The 10,453-nt window shown below is 44.5% G+C and overlaps 1 protein-coding gene across 1 annotated transcript in view; it reads right to left on the reverse strand.

Annotated features, from left to right (window-relative positions):
* The window catches only part of LOC100081068 (CD2 associated protein), a 91,112-nt gene extending 83,000 nt beyond the window's left edge, over positions 1-8,112 (reverse strand). The window contains 1 exon segment of the mRNA XM_029072194.2: positions 7,880-8,112. Coding sequence (XP_028928027.1) covers positions 7,880-7,883 — 4 coding nt within the window. The 5' untranslated portion in view covers positions 7,884-8,112.
* Between the last annotated feature and the right edge of the window lie 2,341 nt (positions 8,113-10,453).

A 10,453-nucleotide genomic window follows, 5' to 3' on the forward strand; every position in this document is an offset into this window, starting at 1 on the left:
TTGGATCTACCCCAGCACTGGCTTAGAGTAAAAGTACCTAGCATATACCAAATGCTTAACAAATATCATAAGAAAAGTGCTAAACAGCCAACTGAGCTCAAGGGAGCTAACTTACTAAAAAGGAGAAGTGAAGATTTTTTCTCTTTAAGGGGCTGTCCCAGGAATTAACGGAAAACTCGAGAGAAATTAATTCAAATTAGTTCAGATTTTACAAGATAACCTAGTAGCGCAGCCCAACACCATTTCGTCTTGTAAGTGTAACGAAAAATTTACCCAAATCTCTAACAGGTCATTTATGCACTTTTTCCAGCACAGCACATTGTAGCAATTTGTAGCACTTTAGTTAGAATTTGTTGACAACAGATGAATGATTTTAATCCCTGCCTTGAGGCATTTCTCAAGGAGCACATTTTTTTCCATTTGGAAAATCTTTAAATTAAGCTGGCTTCTACCATATTGGTACAATAGCTTAAAAGCAAATCTATTTTGACTCTTTCACTCCAGAAGAAATTCTCGTCCAATAGCTGTTCACCCTGCATGCTTCTTAGGTTTCATTATAGCCTGTAACAAACAGACAACTCTAGCCAACCCACAAACTACAGGCATACTCGGCATATTTGATTTTAAACTCTATTAGGTCTTTTACTTTTATCGTATTTCCCAAGAATAGTACTTGCTCTGCATTCCATGAGCACTCATGTTATCAGTGGAGATTCTCTTTCCATTCTTTGATAAACACAAATCCATTTTTTCCTAATTCCATTTGTCTTAACTTTATAAACTGAAAAAATAACCAATAAGTGGTATTTTATAAGAGCTTGGTACAATGGTCTGAACATTGGCTTTGGGAGGGGCCAGTGACTATCAATCCTAGAGCCGCCATAGGCATAGTCTGAGCTCCCTCTCCCACCCACGGTGAACGAGACTGTGCCAAGGCTGGAGAGCCTTGAGGTTTTCGGGTCATGAAGAGACATCGGAGAGACATCGGATAGCAGGGGGGAGAGCAGCTGTGTCCCCTTGTTGCATTCCGACCTCTTCTTGGCAACTCGCGTCCCCCTCCCATGTCCCTCTGCTTGTCGCTTGCCTGTATGTCACATCCTTACACCAGTGGGGCTTGTTGTAGCTCGTTATTTTTTTTTGCTGAGACTAATACATTTTACCTGACACAAAAATTCTACAAGAATTACTTCAAAGGTCATCTTCAAAATTCGGGGAGCTGCGCTTGAAGTCATATTTTGTTAGAAGACAACATAAATAAACACAAGTCTATCCATCCTTGGTCCATGTATGACAGTGACAGACTCACCATACTATTTCTGATTATATTACAGTATGATCCCTCAGTTACAATGACCTCTTGAAGGCACATCTCCTGCAAGAAGCCTTCTCTGACTAAGCCCTCCTCTCCTTTTCTCCCACTCCCTTCCTTGCTGCTCTTACTTGCTCCTTCATTCATCCTCCCTCCCATCCCCACAGCACACACTTATGTATGTAATTTATTTATATTAATAACTGTCTCCCCCTCTAGACTGTGAGCTCATTGTGGGAAGGAATGTGTCTGTTGTAATATTGTACTCTCCCACGTGCTTAGTAAGGTGCTTTGTACAAAGTAAGCACTCAATAAATAAAATTGAAGGAATGAATGAACTTTTAAAACTAAGAGTTCATTGCTTGGTCCAGGGTGAATTTATTATTATTCATATAGAGAAGCAGCATGGCTTAATGGAAAGAGCACATACTTGGGAGTCAGAGGACATGGGTTCTAATCCCACCTCCACCACTTGTCTGCTGTATGTCCTTGGGCAAGCCACTTAACTTCTCTGTGCCTCAGCTGGCTCATCTATAAAATGGGATTAAGACTATGAGCCCCACGTAGGACAACCTGATTACCTTGTATCTACCTCAGTGCTTAGATCAGTGCTTGGCACATAAGTGTTTAATAAATACCATAATTATTATTATTAATTCAAGGTCAGTGAGGCCTTGCTTTGCGTAATAGAAAATGTGGAATCTTGCTTTCCTCTCACTGTTGCTCCCTTTCACCTTTCCCTCCTGGAGGCAAAGGGCTTTTTTACTACTTAGTATGTGAAAATTCCCATTCTCTCATCCAACTTCTGCTCTCTCAAGGCCCATCACAATACAATTGAAAGACCAGCTCCTTAAGTCATCTTATATTTTCTGTGCTGTGTCCTTGATAAATAATCCATTCTCCATTTGGCACTTTCCAGCTTAAAAATTTTCATTAGCCAGCAGAGTCACTTTCATCCTTCAGTGAAAGTAGGTTGTTTATTGAAGCATGCTCCAGAAGAATGGCTTGCCTAAGTTAGACAAAAAGACAAAATATTCTAATTCATTCATTTGGCCCATTTAGTCATTCAACTGGAATCCTCCCAGCCAAATGAATTGTACCTTATTAAGATGTTAAAACAGAAAAGGAGTTTTCTTTCTTGCCTGGCTACTAGGGATAATTCCACCAATATTCTGCACCTCAACCAACAGAAACTTAAGGTAAATTTCCTCATAAAGAAAAGTTTATTCAGAGGGTCAGGTTTCAATAACATAAGTTGCTGATGTGGGCCCACATAACAACCCACAAAGCCTTCTATCTTCATCCATCATATTTTTTCCCCACAACCTATTAGATACAAAGCGCAGTACTGAGCACTTGAGAAAAGGCAAGCAAAGCAAGTCATGCAGTCGCTGCCCTCCATGAGTCTACAATGGATTGGGAGAGATGTAAAGATGAAAATCATTTACAAATAGGCAAGCGGGAAGAACCAAGGACATAACAGGAAGTAGTACAAATGCATCAGGATGAAATAGCTGATTAAATAATTGACTACACAAATAAATACATATATCCAGGGCGTGGGTGTTGGGGAGTGAAATGAAGCAGATGAGAGCTGAGGGTGGGGTCAGATTTGCTTGACTGGGCTTTGAGAATTAATCAGGGAAGGAATCCTTTGCTGGAGGAGGTGGGGATTTAGGAAGACTTTGAAGATGGGGGGAGCTGTCGCCTGGAGGAGGGCGGCTTGAGTAGGAGGGTCAGAGACGGGAGAGTCGAGGTATAATTTGAAGATGTGCTTGGAAGGAAGGAAGGAGGTGTGCGAGCCGGGGAGTGACTGAAGAGTGAGCATAAAGAAAGTGGATGAAGAGTCTTTAAGACAAGTCTTTAAGTCTTTAAGACAAGCCTTCAGCCCTTTCTCCTTCCCCAAGAGTCTCCTCAGCAGCCCTCTGACAGCCAAAGAAAAGCCAGGAGTACGAGAATAGAATGGAAATGTGTCATCTGTTTAGAGAGGCTATAGGGCTTTCCAAAATGGCACCCCATGCTTCACTCCCAGGTATCTTGTCAGAATCCTATATTACAAAAGCAAGAGAAAAGAGTCCGGCTTGACCCTCCTGGATCTACACTAAGAACTCCCCAAGACCTCCGGCAGCTCCAGGAGACCAGAACGGGGGGGGGGGGGGGGGGGGAGTGGAGGTGTTGAGAAGAAATAGAGGACAGAAATCGTAATTTCCCCACAGCCTTCTCCAAATCACGATTCGGACATATAGGCAGCACCAAGTTATAACCACCAAGTTATTTATAAAGTCTCAGCTTCAGAAAATACAGCTAGCAGAACAAAACTACAACTTGAGATAATCACTTCTCTTCATCAATGATTCAAAAATGAAATTTAAATCCTGGCACACATCAATGGATAGATTCTTGAACAGAGACCACCAAAAGCCATTAGATCTTAACCCAAATGTAGACTTATCATCCTAAAATGTTTTACCAATTCAGCACTTGTCACAGTTAAAACAGCTTATCCATTTCCTCCAAATAAACTACAGTCAGAATTAAGGTGTCAATCACAACCTGTTTTTATTTATGGTTAAAAAGCCCCAAAAACTTATTTCCCAGGGAGGAGTGAGACCACAAGCCCGGGAGTTAGGACATGGGCTCCAAACCCAGCTCCACCACTTGTCTGCTGTATGATCTTGGGCAAGTCACATCATTTCTCTATGGAAAGGAGACCTCATCCCTAAAATGGGGGTTAAGACTGTGAGCCCCTTGTGGGACAGGGATTGTGTCCAACTTGATTATCTTGCATCTACCCAAGCACTTAGTACAGTGCATGGAACACAGTAAGCACTTAAAAAAAGCTTTCTAAATTTATATTCCTCTATCATCCTCACAACTTCCTTGAAACGGAAGGGACGAATTAGAGGTCTGAGACACTGGCTCAACTGTCTCTACAATCCAACACTCCTTACTCTCAATTTGGGGCTTTTTTCTACAGAACTACTTTGCCTCTTTAGTTGATGCAAACAAGTCCTTGACTCTAAATAAAACATGGCATATTTAAGAGGTTGATCTGAGCTTACTTTCTACATAGATTACAGAATCAGATACAAAATACCCTGCCTTTAAAAACGGGCAACATGCTCAATATATACTGCAATAATTTCAAAGGACCACAGTATATTACACACTCTTCCCCTCTCTCTCTCTCTCCCTCCAAAACTTCTTCAAGTCTAATCTGTAATTCCTAATAACAACTGTGGTATTTGTTAAGCACTTACTATGTCTCGAGCACTGTATTAAGTGCTGAGGAAGATACAGGATAATTAGGTTGGAACAAGGCACGAATAAAGAGCACAGCATCTAAGTCAATTATTATAAAAACTATGTCCTTATCTATGGAAAGTTCCATAAGTGTGATTAACTTCATTTGTCAATTTAATGTAGTATTTCACATAAGCAGAAAAATGAGACTTGCACATTTTTGTGTGAATGATTTTGCCTGAAACTGAACCTTAACACCATACAAGAAAACCTCAAAATATTTTCCAATGTAACAGTCAACCATTGAAAACAAAACAAAAACAAAGCAAAAGCCACATATAAATAAAAAAAGAAATCCTACAACTATTTACACAAGCAAATAAAGTCTTCAGGTTACACCATTTACCAAGGAAAGGGGAGAAATGAGGAGATGCTAACAAATCAACATCACGAGTCACTTATACTAGTTCTTTCCATCAGTTATTGATTTGTTTAACTAAAAGTCATTCATTCTGTTGATTTAAATACAAATCTGCAGCATCCTTTCTTTCTTCACCAATTCTCTGGAACTCAACAGTGTATTTATTCTCAATACACTATTGAAAACTCAATATTGTAATTCTTTCCATTCATCAGACGCTGTACTTCAGCTCTGTAACTGGCACAAACAAAACTCACATCTCTCAAAACTCTTTAGAGCGTTGGTGAAGGGGTAGGGTTGGCCTTTCTGCCTTGAACATGTAACGTTGAAATCAAATATATTGTTACACTATCTGCAGGTGTTTCACTATCTTCACAGTAGTCCGATTCCATGTAGCATGTAATGCATCCTGCCACCTCTCCTTCCTAACAGAACACAAACATTTTGAAAAGTAATACCAAATGGACAAAGCATGAACTTTTCAGCCTCCCGAAACAGTCAAACAACTCTACTTCCCACACAAAAGGTTTACGATAATTAAGGTATTTGTTAGGTGCTTACTATTGTGCCAAGCACTGTACTAAGCACTGGGGTGGATACAAAGTATTCAGGTCAGGCACAGTCCCCAACCCAACCAAGATTCTAAGTATGAGGGAGAACAGGTATTGATGATTATGATTTAAATCCCTCCAAAGTGTCGCATGCCCCTTAAGGGAAGATTTCATAACTACATACCAAAGCACGATCAAAAGTCTATGCAGAAAAATTAGGCACTATTGTTTCCTTACCTTGTTCTTCATGCCTATTTTTTTTTTAAAAAAAAGCATTTCCTGGCAATAAGACACGAAGCTTTGCCAGTTGGTTCATATTTTCCAAACAGGATCTCGTGGAGAAATATTCCGGGGATTCTACTTCATGTTTCTCCATTTTCTCTCCTTTCCCCCAACTCTGCTTCTAAGGGAGCCTGTGGGCATGAAGGTGGACCCAGGTGCACCCAGGATAAGAGCATCTAGGTGGGGAAGGGAGGAAGAGTACCTGATTCCCACCTAATCCAAACTCTCACAATTTCAGGGAGGGGAAGAGTACAATCTTTGCAGAAAGAGCACAGTCCTGGGACTCAAGCAGCCTGGGTTCTAATCCCAGCTCAGCCACCTGCCTGCTGTGTGACCTTGAGCAAGTCACTTAACTTCACTGGCCTGTTTCCTCATCTGTAACATGGGGAATCAATACCCATTCACCCTCCAGCTTGGACTGTGAGCTCTATATGGGCCCGGGGCTGGGTCCGACCTTATCGTCTTGTACCTACCACAGGGCTTAATACAATGCAAGATGTGTGTACATCACCATACCACAAATTAGTATTACCAAATTGCCTGCCTGGGTGGGGGAGGGTGAGGAGGAGAAAGAGGAGGTCTCTGGGCCCCGCTGGGTGGGGGTGGAAAGGGGCAGATGATGTTTGCACCCCTCAACTTTAAGAGGAGGTGATGGTGGAAAGGGGTAAATGATACTTGCACCCCTCAACTTTAGGAGGAGGTAGTGGTAGAAAGGGGTGGAAAATCTTGTACCCCTCAACTTTAAGAGGAGATAGTGGTGGAAAGCACTGACAATGCTTGCAGCCTTCAACTTTAAGAGGAAGTAGTGGTGGGAAGGGGTAGGTGATGTTTGCACCCCTCAATAAGATGAGGTAGTAGGAAAAAGGGGTGGACAAATCTTGCACCCCTCAACTATAAGAGGAGGTGGTGGTGGAAAGCATTGACAATGGTTGCAGCCCTCAACTTTAAGAGGAGACAGTGGTAGAAAAAGGTGGACAAATCTTGCAGCCCTCAACTTTAAGAGGAGGTAGTGGTAGAAAGGGGAGGTCAAATCTTGTAGCCCTCAACTTTAAGAGGTGGTGGAAAGGGGTAGGCGATGCTTTCACCCCTCAACTTTAAGAGGAGGTAGTGGTAAAAAGGGGTGGACAACTCTTGCACCCTTCAACTTTAAGAGGAGGTGGTGGTGGAAGGGGATGGACATATCTTGCACCCCTCAATTTTAAGAGAGGCAGTGGTGGAAAGCATTGACAATACTTGCAGCCTTCAATTTTAAGAGGAAGTAGTGGTGGAAAGGGGTAGGCGATGCTTACACCCCTCACCTTTAAGAGGAGGTAGTAGTGGAAAAGGGTGAACAAATCTTGCACCCCTCAACTTTAAGAGGAAGTAGTGGTAAAAAGGGGAGGGCAAATCTTGTACCCCTCGACTTTATGAGGAGGTAGTGGTAGAAAGGGGAGGACAAATCTTGTACCCCTCAACTTTAAGAGGAGGTAGTGGTGGAAGGCATTGAAAATGGTTGCAGCTCTCAACTTTAATAGGAGGTAGTGGTAAAAAGGGTAGGACAAATTTTGTACCCCTCAACTTTTAGGGAAGGTAGTGGTGGAAGGCATTGATAATGGTTGCAGCCTTCAACTTTTCAAGAGGAGGTGGTGGTAGAAAGGGGTGGACAGATCCTGCACCCCTCAACTTTAAGAGGAGGTGGTGGTGGAAAGGTTGGACAAATCCTGCACCCCTCAAACTCTAAGAGGAGGTGGTGGTGGAAAGGGGTGGACAAATCCTGCACCCCTCAACTTTAAGAGGAGGTGGTGGTGGAAAGGGGTGGACGATGCTTGCACGCCTCGGCTTTAGGAGGCAATCGAGGGGGGAACCCATTTCTGCAGAGGACTAGCCCAGATCCAGCGCTTAGAACATAGTAAGCGCTTAACAAATACCATCATCACTTATCGGGCCTCCTTTCCCCCACCCCACAACTGAGGCCAGGCGGCAGCAGGAGGAGAAAGAGAAGCGGAGAGAATGGAGGATTGGCGGGGGGGGGGGGTCCCGAGGTCCCGTGCCCACCCTCCAAAAAGGGATCGGAGGATAAGCCTTCTCTCTTACCCATGCTGGGGGGTGGTCCCGGCGGCCGGCTGCTGCTGGTGCAACTGGTGCTGGTGCAACTGGTGCAGCTGGTGCAACTGGTGCAACTGCAACTGGTGCAGGTGTCGGGGTCCCGAGCTGCGGCTGGTCCCCGAGCTCAGGCGGGCCGAGCTGCCTCCATCCGCCCGGGCGGCTCCAACCGCAAGACAGCCGTGCACGGGGGAGCGGCCGCAGCCCCGGCCCCTCCAGCAGCGCCCGGTGCGGGACGGAGGGAGGGAGGGCGGGCGGGGCAATATCCGCACTCCCGCCCCGCAGGCTCCGCTCCCGCAGCCCGCCCGGCGACCAGCGGGGGGGGGGGGGGAAGGCTCGGCGTGGGAGGCCAAAGCGGAAGTCTCGCGAGAACTCCTCCTCGTGCCAGGAGAGCCGCCGCTGCCACCGCGGCCGCCTCCTCCAGGTGCAGTGACGTCACGGGGTGGGCGGGGCCAAGGCCCAGTCCTGAGGCCCAGGCTTTGCCTCCTTAATACTCATAACCATCATGACAATCAAATAATCATCATTGATCATAATAACGTTTAACTGGCCGTCGTTAAGAATGATAATCATAAAGTTGGTGTTTGTTAAGCACTTGCTAGGTGCGGAGCACTGTGCTAAGCGCTGGGGGAGCTACGGGGTCATCAGGTTTGTCCCACGTGAGGCTCACAGTTGATCCCCATTTTACAGATGAGGGAACTGAGGCCCAGAGAAGTGAAGTGAATTGCCCACAGTCACCCAGATGACAATCCCCTTAACAATAATAATAAAAATCATAATCAATCACAATGCGTTCATTCATTCAGTCGTATTCATAGAGCAGTTCCTGGGTGCAGAGCACTGTATTAACCTCCTGGAAACTACAATTCAGCAATAAAGAGAGACAATCCCTGCCCACACCGGGCTTCCACTCTAAAATAATAATAATAATCATCACAATTCATTCATTCAGAGAAGCAGCGTGGCTCACTGGAAAGAGCACGGGCTTTGGAGTCAGGGCTCATGAGTTCGAATCCCAGCTCTGCCACTTGTCAGCTGTGTGACTGTGGGCAAGTCACTTAATTTCTCTGTGCCTCAGTTCCCTCATCTGTAAAATGGGGATTAAGACTGTGAGCCCCACGTGGGACAACCTGATTCCCCTGTGTCTACCCCAGCGCTTAGAACAGTGCTCGGCACATAGTAAGCGCTTAACAAATACCAACATTATTATTATTATTCATTCAGTCATATTCATTGAGCAGTTCCTGGGTGCAGAACACTGTATTAACCCCCTGGAAACTACAATTCAGCAATAAAGAGAGACAATCCCTGCCCACACCGGGCTTCCAGTCTAAAATAATCATCATCATCATCATCATCATCATCATCACAATTCATTCCTTCATTCAGTCGTATTCATTGAGCAGTTCCTGGGTGCAGAGCACTGTATTAACCCCCTGGAAACTACAATTCAGCAATAAAGAGAGACAATCCCTGCCCACACCGGGCTTCCACTCTAAAATAATAATAATAATCATCACAATTCATTCATTCAGTCATATTCATTGAGCAGTTTCTGGGTGCAGAGCACTGTATTAACCCCCTGGAAACTACAATTCAGCAATAAAGAGAGATAATCCCTGCCCACACCGGGCTTCCAGTCTAAAATAATAATCACAATTCGTTCATTCATTCAGTCGCATTCATTGAGCAGTTCCTGGGTGCAGAGCACTGTATTAACCCTCTGGAAACTACAATTCAGCAATAAAGAGAGACAATCCCTGCTCACACCGGGCTTCCCGTCTAAAATAATAATAATAATGATAATGGGACTCAGTCTAAGCTGCAAAAAGCGGATTGAGGAGAAGCAGCGTCGCTTAGTTGAAAGAGCCCGGGCTTGGGAGGCAGAGGTCATGGGTTCTAATCCCCACTCCGCCACTTGTCTGCTGTGTGACCTTGGGTAAATCACTTCACTTCCCTGGGTTCCGGGACCTCATCTGGAAAGATGGGGGTTAAAAAATGTGAGCCCCACATGGGACAATCTGATTACCCTGTATCTACCCCAGTGCTTAGAACAGTGCTTTGCACATAGTAAGCGCTTAACAAATATAATTATTATTAAAAGGGGGAAGACAGACATCAAAAGAAGTAGACAGGCATCAATATGAATAAATAGAATTATAGTATATAGGTATAATATTTGTTGATGATATTTGTTGATGATGATTATTAAACACTTACTATGTGCCAAGCACCATTCTAAGCAGTGGGATGCTTGAGAAGCAGCGTGGCGCAGTGGAAAGAGCACGGGCTTGGGAGTCAGAGGTCAGGAGTTCTAATCCCAGCTCCGCCACTTGTCTGCTATGCAATCTTGGGCAAATCACTTAACTTCTCTGGGCCTCAGTTACCTCATCTGTAAAATGGGGATGAAGACTGTGAGCCCCTCGTGGGACAACCTGATCACCTTGTATCTCCCCCAGAGCTTAGAGCAGTGCTTTGCACATAATAAGTGCTTAACAAATGCCATTATTATTATTACAAGATCATCAGGTTGTCCCACGTGGGCCTTACTGTCTCAATCCCCAT

This window comes from Ornithorhynchus anatinus, chromosome 9 (assembly GCF_004115215.2).
Source record: "Ornithorhynchus anatinus isolate Pmale09 chromosome 9, mOrnAna1.pri.v4, whole genome shotgun sequence".
Classification (NCBI taxonomy): domain Eukaryota; kingdom Metazoa; phylum Chordata; class Mammalia; order Monotremata; family Ornithorhynchidae; genus Ornithorhynchus; species Ornithorhynchus anatinus.